This window comes from Falco punctatus, assembly GCF_963210335.1.
Source record: "Falco punctatus genome assembly, chromosome: 13".
In the NCBI taxonomy this organism is placed as follows: domain Eukaryota; kingdom Metazoa; phylum Chordata; class Aves; order Falconiformes; family Falconidae; genus Falco; species Falco punctatus.
In genome coordinates this window covers 18,112,321-18,127,806 of record NC_137593.1, presented here as the reverse complement: position 1 = coordinate 18,127,806, position 15,486 = coordinate 18,112,321, and the positions used below count along the sequence as shown (strand labels likewise).

General features: G+C 36.1%; 1 protein-coding gene across 1 annotated transcript in view; it reads right to left on the bottom strand.

Moving 5' to 3' along the window:
• The window catches only part of DNER (delta/notch like EGF repeat containing), a 157,797-nt gene that overhangs the window by 52,806 nt on the left and 89,505 nt on the right, over nucleotides 1–15,486 (bottom strand). The window contains exons 6-7 of the mRNA XM_080409985.1: nucleotides 9,262–9,415; nucleotides 3,697–3,810 (exon numbers count right to left, since the gene is read on the bottom strand). Of these exons, the coding sequence (XP_080266111.1) occupies nucleotides 3,697–3,810; nucleotides 9,262–9,415 (268 nt within the window). The remainder of the gene's footprint in view (nucleotides 1–3,696; nucleotides 3,811–9,261; nucleotides 9,416–15,486) is intronic.

Sequence of the window (15,486 nt, the reverse complement as noted above, 5' to 3'; positions counted from 1 at the left end):
CAATTTTCGATTAAGTATCCTTTGTTGTAATTACAAGAATAACCAAATCTCTTCAAAACCCAAACAAAAACTCTCAAAATATGCCTCTATGAGAGGATAATAGAAGAAAGAAGAATCATGGGAAAGGCAGTCATCAGTAAATTTAGACAATATATTTTGTTAAATCAACCCTTTCTTTCCCTCCACAAAACACCTGAATCCCTGAGCTCACTGGCATTAGTAGATCTTCCAGAACAAGACAGAAAAGCAACACTTCATTGCCCACTATGCCCATTTAGGCTACTCCAGAGCAATAGTACTGGCCCTTGCAGGCAGATTGTGACACTTCTGCACCAACTCCTGCACCTTTATGGTGAGGACATGAGTAGGAAGCACAGCTACAAAGTGTGCACGCTTTGAAACAACGGTAGGTATTAGGGAGCCAGGGAGAACCTGTGGGGCTGCTGCTGAGTTGTCGCTGGCTTGCCTAAGAAAAGCATGCACACAAGATGGCATTTGTTCCTGCAAACCTAAGAATGATTTTGTCATGCTTAAGGAACTGAGAATCAGACATGGGACATTACAAGATGACTCTTTCTAAGGGAAATAACCCTGGGCAGTCCAGAAAGTGATTCCTGAAACATTCTCTCCCCTCCAAAGGCTTTTTCTGCATTGGAAATACTACAGGTCAAGGTACAACAACTGATTCTAACAGGCACTGTAAATGTACTTCAGTAAATATTTTTTTCTTGTGCTGCCCCAGTGCTTTTTGAACACATTTATACCATGTGAGCATGTTAGACATATAAAGCAATCAAAGTAACAGCTCTTCCCCCAGTTCTGTCCTTGCTCTATAGAAACACAGAAATTATACTGGGAGACTAGAACTGATAATTCTGCATGGAAGGTTTCAGACAGGTGAACCAGCAAGCATGTCTGCTGTTGGAAGAAGGGTTCGCCGGAGTCAAGAAGACACTCAATATGAGTTATGCATCTTGCTCAACTTTTTTAGTTTCTAACACTACTTATATAGAACCGATACACATGCATATTCATAAAGCAGAAATATAATTGGTTCGTAGTCTCTAAACACGCGCGGTTCTCACACCCCTAATTATCATGACTAAAATAAGCATTCTATCCATGTAGCTAATTGTGTTGCTGTGCTTCAGCCTTGTAGTTTGTTACTCCCTGTTTTCCCATACCGGTCCCTATCTTTCTTGGCCCTGCACCTGCTTTCCCAGCAGCTGTATCTTGTTACAGCCACGGCCTGTTGGCACAACATAATTACTCAGTCTCAGGATTCAAGAATAGCTCAAGGCTACCTTTCTTGTTATCTTCAGCACAGCAACTTCAGCACAATTCTGATTGCAGTCCTGTTCTAATACCAGGCCTGGATTGTGCAGATCTTCAGAGATTCTAAGGCCATGCCTCTGCAGCCATTCTTCTACAGTCTGCCTATCAGCAAAGTCTATATGCAGAGAGGTAATTCCTGAAGTTGCTAATTGCCTTTTTTTTTTTTTTCTTCCCCCTGCTGGAAGGGTCAAAAAGCACATTGTATCTTTAAGGAAAGTCCAGAAACCATAGAAAACCTCAACTCCAAGAGGAGAAAAGCACAGGTTTACCACACAAGAAGAACAGAAGTGCTACCAAACAAAAATACCGGAATACTGAGAAAATGGTACCAATGTGCCCAGAAGGAAAGAGAGCAAAGCATACAACCTAAATACTAAGATAGTACAACACAGTGCCAAAAAAAGCCTAAAGCAGTGTACACAACAGAAACAACTTGGAACTTACCAAACACAAATATGGATCAGTGGCAAAAAAAAAAAAAAAGAAGATAAATATTCAAGAGACAAAGCAGGCAACAAGACGGTAGGTCCAAGTGGCATAACCAACAGGAGTAAAACTGAGAAAAGACAAAAGCGAGTAACGTGGTTCTCCTGCACCAGAAATGCTGCTATCAATAACGGTACTACACAGCCAGCAGCAGAGCATGAGGTAACCTCCACGTCACTCCCTCTGGGGAGAGCAGCTCTGGAAGGAGATGAAGGGAAGGTTTTCCTCTCCTGCGCTCCGGGTCTCCCGTCCGGCACAGGGCCCTCGGCACAGCCAGCTGGTGCACTTGCAAGAGCAGCGTGGCTACCCGCGGCTGTGCCAGGCCTGTGGGCCAGGCGGAGCTGGCAGCCGGCCCGCTCCCCCTCACAGGCTAATTGCTGCTGGCATGAGCTCCCTGAGCAGGACAGCAGCCACAGCCCTGCACAGCAACCAAGGCACAAACGCCTTTTAGCAGGGCACTGCAGAGCTACGGTACAAGCACCGTACCCCAGCCACCTCACCACTAGGTGCCCACAGCAGAGGATGGGTGATGTGGCCATCTAGGGACCTCAGCCCACCAGTAGCCCTGTCCCACGGCCATGGTCTCAAATGGCGGTAGGAGAGAAGTTGAGAGATGGTCAGCATATTTATTAGTAGGTCATAAGGAATGATCAATGAAGAAACAAATATGGCAGTACTAAACCAACCAAAAATCCCAGCAGGTCTTTTTCCAAGCATTTGTTACTGGAAAGATCATTTCCTGCAAAACATCCTTGAAGATCCTTGAACAGATTCCCTAAGAAAAAACGCAAGACTGAGTCTAACATCTAATAATTTTCTCACTGAATTTTGCTACTAGTTATAAAGCTAACAATTTTCAAAATTCCTCTAAATGCAGATATGCACTGCTGTCAAAATGTCAGTGCCTCTGTTTCAACACAGCTGTTAAGTGGGTCACTCATTAAAGCATAACAGTCTAGAAAAGCCAGGAATCAGACTAAAGAAACCACAAATAATCTTCATTATTAAGCGAGTATATATTATCAGAGCAGTTATCAAAGGCTTGTGCCATTAAAGCAAGCGTAAGGTGCTGGCAGAATAAAACCAACACCCACAGATCAAGTAAGAACTGAAATATAATTAGTTCAAGGTTTTAATCTTCATTATAAATAGCTAATAGAATGCTTCATAATTGAGAGCTTTCACTCCTGTTAATTTTTTTATGAGCAATTTAGGCATCTGCCATTCCAGTCAGCAAATTGTTATGAAAGCATACACTTCAGCATCGTGGTGTCCTCATTTTACATCCTTACATGTACAGTGCTCACCAGTGAGAGTCACTGGAAGGCTTTCATGTAGAGAAAGGAATAAGACCAAGTAGAAAGGAGAATGAATTAAAAAACTTCGAGGGATTGAAATGATCCCTTTACTTTTTGAATTATTACTCTTACACACATATTAACCAACTGACCCATATGCAGAAATATGCTAATACTACAAGGGAGACATCTTTTTCTCACACATTTACCGGGCAACAGGAAAATCAGATCACACTCTAAGCCTCTTCAGATTCACCTTTCTCACAGTGCTGGAGCCTGATTTCTACTGTAGGGGTGCCAGAGAATAAGAACATTTCTGCTTCACATATGCACTGAAACTCTAAGCTCCCACCACACTTCATATACTATTGCTGCTTATACAAGGATTTCTCATCTGAAGGTTTTTTCCTGCTCACAATTATGGCCTAAGGCACAACTTTAAAAATATTCAAATAAATACATATATATATATATAAATTTAGAATATACATTTTATAATATAACTGAAAATTTAGACTAAGTACTCCCTGCAAAACACCTGTTTGTCTGAGGTGCTAGATAGGTTTTTGCTGTTTACCTTCTGGGCACTGACAAGTGAAACCACGGATGCTGGATGAACAGGTACCTCCGTTTTGGCATGGCTGCTGGATGCAATGATCAATCTCTGACTGGCACAGCTCACCAGTGTAACCTACAAAACAGCACAAAACATTCAGAAAATACAGCGAAAATGAGGTTTTGTCACTAAATGCATTACTAGGTCATTCAAAAAGTACCATTAGTTTTCTTAAATAAAATTAACCAAAGAGAGAAAGAGAATCCAGGACAGTCTTCTTATTTCTTATAAAATGAGACTTCTAATTGAAACTTATACTTCATTGGAGAAACATAAATAAGTAGTGGAAATCTAGAGATTACATCAATTGTATTTTACCAGCAGCAATATTCTGACAGCAGTAGTCTAGTGGAGGTTGGGGTTGAGTCCTCATCAGCATCCATATAACCAAAAAAGAAGTAATTTTTTAATGGTTTTCAAAAGCATCTTGAATCTCAAGTCAATAAACTTTAGCAAGATTTTAAACAGGACTTGACATTAAGAATTATTTGTGCATATGCTGAATGGCTGTCATTTGCTCCTACTTCTGGGCTTCAAAAAGTGTGTTTATTTTAAGTGGGAGCTGTGAAGAACTGCTCAGCACAGTTGCAAGCTCTTCCAAATAAGCTCCTGTAAGTTCACAAGCTACAGATTGTGTGTACTGTACTATTTGACCATAAGTTTGTTTTGTTCCATATGTCTGATGTCTATAACACATCCCCAAAAAATGAACAAACTTACAAAATACAATCTAAACGATTAAACACTCCAAATTTACATTCCTTAACAAATACCACACATTTGTATTTCTAATTTTTATTTACCTCCAAGAAGCTATCTTGGATGTATGACTGAAGAAGAAATTACACACAGAAGCATTTCATTTTTTAAAAGGAACTCTACATAAAATTGTAAATATCTGCCATAACAAGCATGCTTAATACAATGGCTGGTGTTAAAGACCAGTTAGCTATGACTAGGTGACACTGCTAACACACTGCTGTGAACAGGTATTCCAGAAAAGATCTCAAAGTCAGATAGAGGACATGCCTGGACTAGGATTTTGCTTATGCAGGGGAAACAAAGGAGAGAAGGAAAAAAAAAAAAAAAAGAGGGGGAAAAAATCTTATTTTTATTAAATATTTTTAATGTAATCAAAATTAACATTTATAAGTCTTTTGTGCTGGCTAATACCTATTCCTATTCAAATCTATTGATGTCACCATGGAACAGCTCTCTACATAGATTGTTATACTGGGAGTTGCTACTATAGCATAGTGTGTATATATATATAGAGAGAGAGAGTAGGATACTATACTATATATACTAGTATATATAGTATAGTATCCTACTATAGAAAGGATCTATGAGACTTTCCTCTCTGTGCACCTTACTGCTTTTATACGCTACAGAGAGCTAAATTATGATCCTATTTTCTGCAATGCAAAACCTGGATAAAGCAGCTCTGGTGTATGTTGTGTCTGCAGTAATGCCCATAAATCACCTAAACAGGAGAAAAATAACGATGCTGAAAAGCAGAACTATGCTCCCATGAGGTAGCTGTTCTGGACCAGACAGGCACTTGGAAGGACGTCAGCCTCACTCTGATAAATACTGATTTTCTGTAATTCTAATTGGTCTCAAATTAACCTAAAATTTACAAAAACGGCAATGAAGTGTTATAGAAGACTACATCAACTGATTTCTTTCATTTATAGGCTTCATATTTTTTCAAGTTCTCACATTCAGCTGATTATTTTTATGAATCATAACACAGTCTTGAATATGCTTAACTCATTTAAACATTTTTCCATCTTCAAACTGTTACCAAGTTTGTGGAAGCTAAAAATTACCCTGGAATTCAATATGTATCCAAAAGAACGTTGGCACAGAAAGGCAGAAACGATTGTGTTGCTCTGAAGCTTGCTACAGGAACCTGACTTCCTGCGATTGTCATCGTAGCTCGCAGGAAAATTCATCAGAGATAATATTTTATGTCAGCTTTACAAAAATAAACGTGTCCCATCTCATTATTATCTATAGGGCATGTTTTGTCCATCCGAAAGAGGATGTGATTTGTGAATTTCATAGCAAATATGCCACAAGTGCTACAAATTAAGAGGTGCTAAGCAGTCACCACTGGTGGAGGAGCAGTTTTCTGGTGAGACACACTCACAGAATCATTACACCCATTCACTTTGTGCTGGTACTGCCTTCACAGAATTTCCTTATATCAGGATTTGGGAAACATGATCCTATTCACATAGAAATGTTTCTGAAACTTGCATATGGAGACGTTTATGATAATCAAGCTCTTATCTACCATTTTCTTTAATATTTTTCCATATGAAATGAATATTTTAAAAAACCTCATAATTATATGAAAACAGCTAGTTTTCCTGACTATTTTTTGATGTGTGCACACAAACTGGGGGGTGTGTGTGTGTGTGTGAATTATGGGTAGAAACATAAGCCACTGAGGTTAACAAACATTAAGCCATCTGAAGAACATTAGACATTTGCTATTAAAAAAACTTAAGAAAAACTATTTTAGAAAAATTAAAAGCTAAACCTAAACATAATGTGTGGAGTCCATGGAGCACACCCTTGCAAGCTTCAGACTGTAATAAATGAAGTCAACTGTATTTGGGTTACTCAGGATCTACAGAGGGACTTGATCATACTATCATTCAGAAGGGAAGCCTTCACATATGGTAATCAAATAATTTCATTCCATCTATTGTAAGCTTTGTTTTATATCCTAAGAAGTAGATGAGGTTTTGTAGAAGGAAATATTTAGGATTTTTACTTTTTTTTTCCTCTAATAGGAGCTAACAATCATTCTAGAGACAAGAAGAAACACTTGTAAAAATAACAAGGCATAATTTATATTTTAGAGGAACAGGTTTCAAATGGAATGGATAAAATCCAAAGTTAAAAGATGGTAAAGGCCCCAATAGAAATATATTTCCAAAATATTTAAGAGAAGTTTCTTCAAGAAACTGTCCTGATCTCAGTTATTGTTTCCTGGCACCACATGGTACCTACACCACGATTCTACGATTGTGTTAACACTTTATGAGGCAAGAGACTGAAATGCCTGCCCCTAATAGCGACTACATTTTTAACTTGTAGGCTGCTTTTAAAAATATGGAGAGGCCAAATTTAAAAAAAAAATACATAAGCACTTGATACAGATATCTGGGATCATAATAACAACACAAAACCCTAGGATTTTATATCATTACACAAATAAAGTAACATTTGCTTTATCAAGGCACTAGAATTTGTAAGTTACCACTATAAGCAGGAACTATCACAGCCTGATCGAAGCGTAACAACAGCAGTGATACCTTTGGAGTCTTGTACATAAGTGAGAAGTTTATCTATGTCACTTTGCAAAAATTAGTTGTACAACTTGAAAATATTAAATTTTCCTAGTGGAACACACTTAGGCTTTAAAATAAGCACATCGGAATTATCATAAATGTTCCCCCTAAAGCTTTTTTTACACAAGTAAACCCAGAATTTAAAAGCATTTGAAAATTATTTTCTATTAAAATTATATTCCAATAAAAATTATGATTTCATGGAATTTGGGCAGGTTTTTCTAGAATCATCCTTGTATTTTTTCTGAGATACGGAATTTGAAAAAAGAAATTTAGCCTAATAGTACTTGATGCAGAACAATTTCCAAGCTCACTATCTCAATAAAAGCAAACACAAACATAACAATTTTTTTCTTTTCTAATTGGAAACCACTTGTCAAAATCCAAAAGAATCTGAATCAACCATATTCAAACATGACAGTAATAGTAGGGATTCTTCAAACATTTGAAGTTCATACCACTCTGATCTCTCTCTTCTCATATTTAAATCACTATTTAACTGTATTTACATTATCTTGTTAAAGTGACCATTGATCCTTTGGCGAATTTATGAAATACAATAGAGTATACCTCCATAATAACTTCAGATTTTATTTTCAGAGCAGTATAAATCCAGGTAATTTATATAAAAATACAAATATAAATCCTTTTCTTGCTGCACATTTGCTAAGCACTTTAAGCAAGGAAAGAAAAAGTGGAAGTCCTAGAGGCAGAAAAAGTATAATTAAAAGGAAATGTCTTGGCCTTTGGAGAGAAAGAAGGGGCTTTAATAATTTGCCATTGCTGATTTTCTGAACTGCAAAGTTCACCAATCTGTTCAGAGGATGGTACCTGGCAGCCACATTAAAGCATCACTTGCATCCATCTACTTCTGGCGCAGTCATTTTTCAGGCTGGTAGTTGCATATAATCCTGTGCAGCTAGAAGTTTCTCTAGTCTGTGCTGAAATGCATTAGCATATAGAATAAGAATATTCCCATCTTTAAGGGAATATCAGAACACCTACTCCATGAATCTGCTTTGGGGCAGAATAAAGGAAGTATTGCTACATATACCTTTTCTGTATATTTAATGTACATAAGTATCCACCCAGCATTCAAGCCAGTCAATAACCATTTAGACACAACCACTAGAAACCTGATCAAATCATTCATTTCTCTATCTGTTCTTTATGATACAGTTTTTATGTTCTGCAGATCTTAAGACTTGCTCTGGAAGCATCTTCCTTTTTCCCCACCCCACCCCTCTTTTTTTTAATTGTTCAAATAAGTCCTTTCTCTCCAATATCAACTAACCCGTATTACAGAAATGAAAGTGTACAGTAGAATGTTTGTAGAAAGTGAAATAAATTACCTGCTACTGATCCTAATCTTAGCCAACTACTATATTAAAATGATTTTAGAAAATGTATTGAAGTAACTTCTATTATGATAACTGTGTTTGGTTTTGAATTGTAGTGTTCAGAGAGAGCAAAGCTTTCTCTAATAGCCAGTTAGTAAGGTTTCTTCCATCAGCACGTATCTTTAATTTACCCTCCAGCATATGACCATCATATTTAGTCTAATATTGATTTTAATTAATTAAGATGACTATATTCATGTAATTACATTCTAAAAACAAATTTTATTAAAATAACTTCTGAGAACTTAGACACTTGTTCATTAAGAAAACTCACAAATTATTTCATTTATGAATTTTTTTAAAAGTTTTCAAAATTTAAGTTAATTCTGGGGAACAATTCAACAACTGCATAGTGTGGAGAGAATTTTCGTCCATTTGATTGGTGCAACAGAAGAAAAGTTTGCTCATTACAATGAAACCCTGTTTATTGAAAGGGTGGTTATAATGTATCCTTAAAATCCATACTGAAAAAAAATATTAAGAAAAAGCTGATGTAAACTAAATTATGGTCATCTCTTCTTACTAGGTAACCAGGTTCTATTAGTTATGAATAATTCACTCATCATCAGGTTGTGGTTTGTGTGCCTTCAGTGACATTTTTCACAGATTAATCTTCCACACCATTTTAATGACTGCCCTTATGTTGTATTCTCCTGCTTTCCTAGCATCTGAAGTTGCACAGGTCACTGCTCTGCAAGAGATATGCACTGAACATTAAAACAAAAAATGCATTAATCAAAGCATAATACAAAACCTACCAGGCAGGCAGCTGCAGGTGAAATTGTTCCTGTCATGTTTCTGGGCTATATCGGTGCAGGTTGCGTTGTTCTGACAGGGCTGGCTCTGACAAGCATCAAATTCTTCACACAGGGAACCCTGATACTCATCCTCACACTCACAGAAAAAAGTTGCCTAAAACCAAACAGGATATGTACTTCACAATACATTTTCAAAAATTCTGTTTTCATTGAATACTCTACCGAACAAAGATGGTTTTGTTGTTTTCCTGTTCATAACAACAGTAGCTGCCATAAATACATCAAATGCACAAAGTTACCCTCTGAAATACCAAACCTGCGACAATATTTTCAGCTAAAATTTGTCATGATGTGGGTAATTTCATCTAGATGAGGAGGCTGGGATCAGATCTGTAATATCTAAATCACTATAAGTTTTTTCTTCCATTGCAGAAATTACATTTATAGACAGGAATAACTGTCAGAATAAGTAATATGCAGATTTATTGCAACAAATCCTACTACAAAGATGCACCCTTTAGGTGAAGGGCAGGGCTGGGATCCCAGAGGCTCACCTTCGGTAGTGGCACACCCCTTCAATTCTGTTAAAATGTCTTCTGCACGTATTTGTTACTTTTTCCAAACCCTGCTGCTTAATAAAAGATAGAGAGCACTACACCTGTTACACATTTAAAACATCTATAGTAGGCATGCTATGGCAAATTTTTGTCAGCAATAACATAATTGAAAATAGATTTAAAAAATCTTTAGGTCACCAAGATGGCCAAGAAAGTCTCAAAGAATGGATGCAAGGAAAGTTCTCTCATATGTAGCATATATGTAGATTAAATATCTTACTTTCTTTGTTCATTAAACACTAGATGGCAACATCACTCACTCTCATATGTTTCAAAGGCAGATCATCAGGGCTGGAATGCAGCTGTCCCATGCACAAACATTGTAATGCAAAGTACAGAATGTGCATGGAACTAGAAACAGAGATGCGGTTAGTATTTTATTTTCTATTTTTACTCCTGTTTCCTTCATATGAATAAACAGCTGTGACCTAAGTAGGAAAAAAAAATTATCTTCAAATTAATAAAAGACTTCACTCAGTGAAACTCAGATTTCATTATTCCTTACAAATATTACACTGGTAGAGATAAGTACTATTAAGCTCTAAAACTCAAGATGATGGGTACGTTAATTATCAGGAGTGCCAGAAGTCCCTGCTAATGTCTATACATGTTCTGGTATTCTGAAAAGGCTGTCCAAGCCTTTTCACAAAACAGCTCTGAAAATCTCACACATGAGCAATGACAGGCTTCCAAAGACTGTAGTTCAACAGACAGAAAAGACAGACAAGCAAAACACAGCCAAAATTATTGTAATCACATAGCATAGTAACTTAAAAGTATTTAAAAACACTTGAAAAATATTTTATATCAAAATTATATTCCAACAAAAATTCTGACTTCATGGAATTTGGGCAAGTTTTGTTAGATTCATTCTTGTATTTTTTCTGAGATAAGGAATTTGAAAAAAAAAAATTAGCCTAATAGTACTTGATGCAGAACAATTTCCAAGCTCACTATCTCAATAAAAGCAAACACAAACATAATATTTATTTTCTTTTCTAATTGGAAACCACTTGTCAAAATTACTTTGAAGGTAATTCATGTAAGCTTATACAGAAAAGTGACTAACAGAGCAAAACAGATAATTGCTTTTATTTAAGAACTAAATAATTAACTGAATACACAGCAAGTATTTCTGCATTTCCGTATAGCATTGGTGGAAAACTCACCAGCACAGGGATCACTTTGGTCCCTAACGACAACAGCAATCAGTGGTTCAAGAATACTGTTGCCCTCAACATGTCCTATCATTGGAGCCATGCAGTACCATTGTGCATATATAGGATCAGGACCCAGGTAAATAGTGCACTTAAACATGTTGCCTGCAGCATTCTTCACAGCTGTTCTAACTCTTATTGATACTAAATTGCATTATTGACTTAAAGTGTTTGTTATCATTCCTGGAATGGAGTGTTGAGTTTAGACTTAAAATCAAGGTTGATGCCTGTCTTGGTAACTCGCCTGTTCCAGATGAACAAAGTGAGATACCATAATATGAAAAAAATGGTATTTTTTTTCTTAAAATCAAAGTCAGTAGAGAATGTGGAAAGATCAGATCCAGGCACTGTACCTAGATTCTGTGCCATTTAAAAAGATCATAGTCTAAATATGTTTCTAGTCTTTGTGTACGCACTGGAAATGAGAACAGGTTTATCTACATCAAAAGATCCAAGAAGTATAACATCCCATCAAAGTTAACTCTGTCAGAAGAGAGAGGCACCACGTTTGTTAGGTAGGCTCAGGTTCACGGTTGTTTTATGCTAGATCTGAGAGTAAGATGCAAAGTACATCAGCACCTGAACCACCCATCGGAGAGGAAGGGAATCTCTGTCCTGTCCACACACACAAACAGCGTGGCTCTGCCTGCACTAAAATCTCATTTTGAAGCAATGCAAGCGGATTATTATAGTGTAAGCATTAATATATTTAAACAATGCAACAATCAGTCATGACCTCAACAATACTAATGAAATACGTAGTTAAGAAAAGCTTAAATAATATTGGTATCTCTTGAAGACTATAATGTAAGGATCCATTTACTGTAAAGTGTGGGTAACAAAATGGGTTTTGAAAGCAGCAAAAGAAAAACATCGTAGCTCTTCAAACTGAAGTGCCTCATGACAGATAACTGTTCTGAGAAACAGACAAGTTATTCTGTAGAGAAGATTTAAGTGTCACCATTTTTATTAGGCACGTCATCTTCACTTTTCCCAAATGATATTATTAATTTATTTTCCTGAATAAATGACATGTACTAGCATATTTGAGAAAAACTACGTTAAGAAGAAGTTACACACTGCCATAATGCTAGTATTAAAGTCACTATCTAAGAATTTCAAAACAACCTATGATCAATAGAGTTCATTTGTGTATTTTACTTGATTATGGAAGTACAAATCTATTATACATCATTCTGGATGACAATAAAATAAATTCTTTAATATAATTTCCTATTATCCAGTCTGTAACTATCATATTACAGAGTTGGAATTATAGTACTTTTTTCCTATTTTAAGTAAACAGAGTAATAAAGTGTTTATCAGATTCTAAATTTCACACTAGAAATACCATAAAAGCTCACCTTTGTCTTTTTTTTTAAATTACAGTAGAGAAGCTGTTAAGATGACCGGAACAAAATTAATGTCTACTCTTTCTCTTGCTGAGAAAGACTTCCAATATTTATTGCAACTCACAGTGAATTGCTATAATGTTTGAGCAAAACATTGCTGTATGATAATTATATATTTTGTATTTAGGAGTATATTGTACTTCGAAAATGAAGTCCCAAGGCAGGAGAGTGCGTTTTTAGGTATATATGAGGCTTTTTTATAATTAGCCTTTCTACAAATACAATCAAGTGGATCTGCCTCAAGGTTTCTAACCCATATAGAAGACACGGAAATCATTGCTATTCAGTTCAACACATTATTTCTTAGTGCAGGGAGAGGCCAGTTATTTTTTATGTAAATCTCAAGAGTTCTAAATCCAGCAATAAAATTTCATATTTACAGAGTCAGCTCTTCCACATTTTACACGAGAGAGCCAAAGTTACAGAACGGAGCAATCTGTGAAAGAAATAATTTTATCCCCATATGTTAGCAAAATTGTGGCACTCAAATCCAACGGATGGCCAAAGTTCACTTTAAATTCCTACATGGAATCAGAAATTCACACCAAATAAATCTCTCCCTTTAGGTTAATACCAAGATTTTTCTCTTCCATTCACAGCTAACTGGTTTAAGGACAACTTATTCTAGTGTAAAGCTGAGTATATGAATGTGAAAGTGGTATTTATACTGTGATGATGCCAAGACCAGTATTATCCTTCTGGCACATTCCCACTTCCATTGTGGAAGAAGGGCAAGCATGACAGCAAAGTAGAGGTACAAAGTTCATGCAGAGGAAGAAAAAGGCATGACTTTAAATCAGTATCACCTCACTTCACAGAATTTTGAACAAAGTGGTGAAATTTTATGTTCCTTTCAAAAGCAACAATAATTGAAAAAGAAACTCTGCCATAAAAGCTTTCCTTTTCATATCCATATTCTACAAAAAGCATCTAGCTGAGTAGAGGCCAGATTTTGCATCAGTAAGGAATGAGTAAAAACTGGCCGAGACTTTCAGGTTAGACCAGAATTCACTTGTTTGTAGTTTTATGCACTCTGTAGATAACAGTATAGCACTGCACTTATATCACTGCAGATTGTTAATTACACTTAACTTTCCCATTAAGCAGATGTGTTGCTACATTCTTTTACATTAAACTAGATTTGGAATAAACTTATGAAGTACATCAAAACACGAAGACAATCATTAATCTTCTTGGCACTGGAAGCGATGACTACAGCCAGCAGAACTCTTTGCTTGTTCGTGGCGCTAGGCCTTTTATGCATTCTGCTAATAAGTTGCTTTGCATCCTGCAAGACTAGGTTGTGCAAAACAGAATGAATTATAGATAAAAACAAACAGAAAATCACAAAGGGCATGTTGTAAACCTAAAGAAAATTAAAGTTTGGGTTCTGTAAAAAGAAGTGCAGGCAGTGTGTCTTGCAGGAAGCTGACACAACGGCTCGTACATGTCAAGCATGTAATTTTACCAGTTGTTTGCTCCATCATTAGGGAAATCATTAAGATCTTTTAGGGTATATCTCACCTGAGATGAGCTAAACAATGGCAAAAACATCCTGCTTAATGAAATCTGCACCTTCTATTTTTTTTAACTATGTTGCTTATGCTGGGCCTTAATCAGTTTTCTGGTGGAAGTTCTATCACATAACTAATAGGCTAAAAAGTAAGTAAAACTGGCAGATTTAAAAAAGCACTACAGACAAACAGACAACATGACATTTTATTCTCCCTGGAGTTGGAAGGTCAGCATAAATTATCTACACCAAATGTAGATATACTGTCTCCGAGGTTTTAGTGAGCTACCCAGCCCAGCAAGCTACCTGGCATAAGCCTGATGGCACTTAACAGGATCGTTGCAGACACTCCTCATTTGTTCAAGTTATAGAAAATTCAGGAGCAGTTTTTGACAGTGAAAATAAAAGCAATTGCCATTCTGAAGTTAAAATTGTATTTGAAGATAAGAGATATTGAGAATCCTGCTAATTCCAGTCCTCTGAGTACCATGAACTGATAGACGTCTCTTCAGAAACAGACTTCAACATGATTTCTGTCTTACACAGCTTCATCCACAGGGGTGTCACTCAGCTACAGCCTAGTGCATGTTACATCAAAAACACTATTACTCCATAGGTTCAAAGAAAGAATAGGTGGACAGATATGAGCAATCCTCAGTTTTTCTATTCATTTTCCAGGGAAAACAACACACTACATGTGCCTGAGGGGGTTTCATTTATCACTAACTGTTCTAGCTTTAACATACAAAACTTTGAGTGTCAAGATTAGAGGTGGGGACATTACAGGTACTGATTTGTCTGTCTTTGAGTGACATAATAGCTTCTCTTTCTTGCCATTACACCAGTATATCTTTCTTTTTAAAGATTTTATTTTATTTGCCAGGTCTCAAAGATTTATAAAACAAAGATCATTATTAAAATCCATGTAAGCATTTTCCTTAACACAGAAAAGCCTTAATACTTCTGCACAGATACAGGAAGTTATTTTTATTTCGTGACATATGACATGCAATAAGAGAAAGAAATCAGAGTCATCAAAATGGTCAAACAGCATGAAAAAATAGAAAATAAGACTATTAATCAAAAATTCTCAATTTAACAAAAAATGTAAAAAGAAGACATTTTGATATGCTGTTATATATGGTAAATTTAAACATAATATTTACATAAATAAAATTCAAGATTTTGAATTTATAAAATAAAAATGTTAAATACAGTAAAGCAGAAAAACTAAACTGGAATATGAGATAGGACACTGTATCTGAATGAATAATTTATTTGGATAGCAGCCAGCTGGTATGGTAAAGTAGCACTTATTTCTAAATGCATCTTGCAATAATTGTGTTCACACACTACCTCAAGCATTTTATAATTTCATTTGTGAGAAATAAAGTAGATACTTAATTATTCCAGATGTTAGCCCTGCCATGTATATATAGATTACTGTAGCAATTTAATTATTGTTG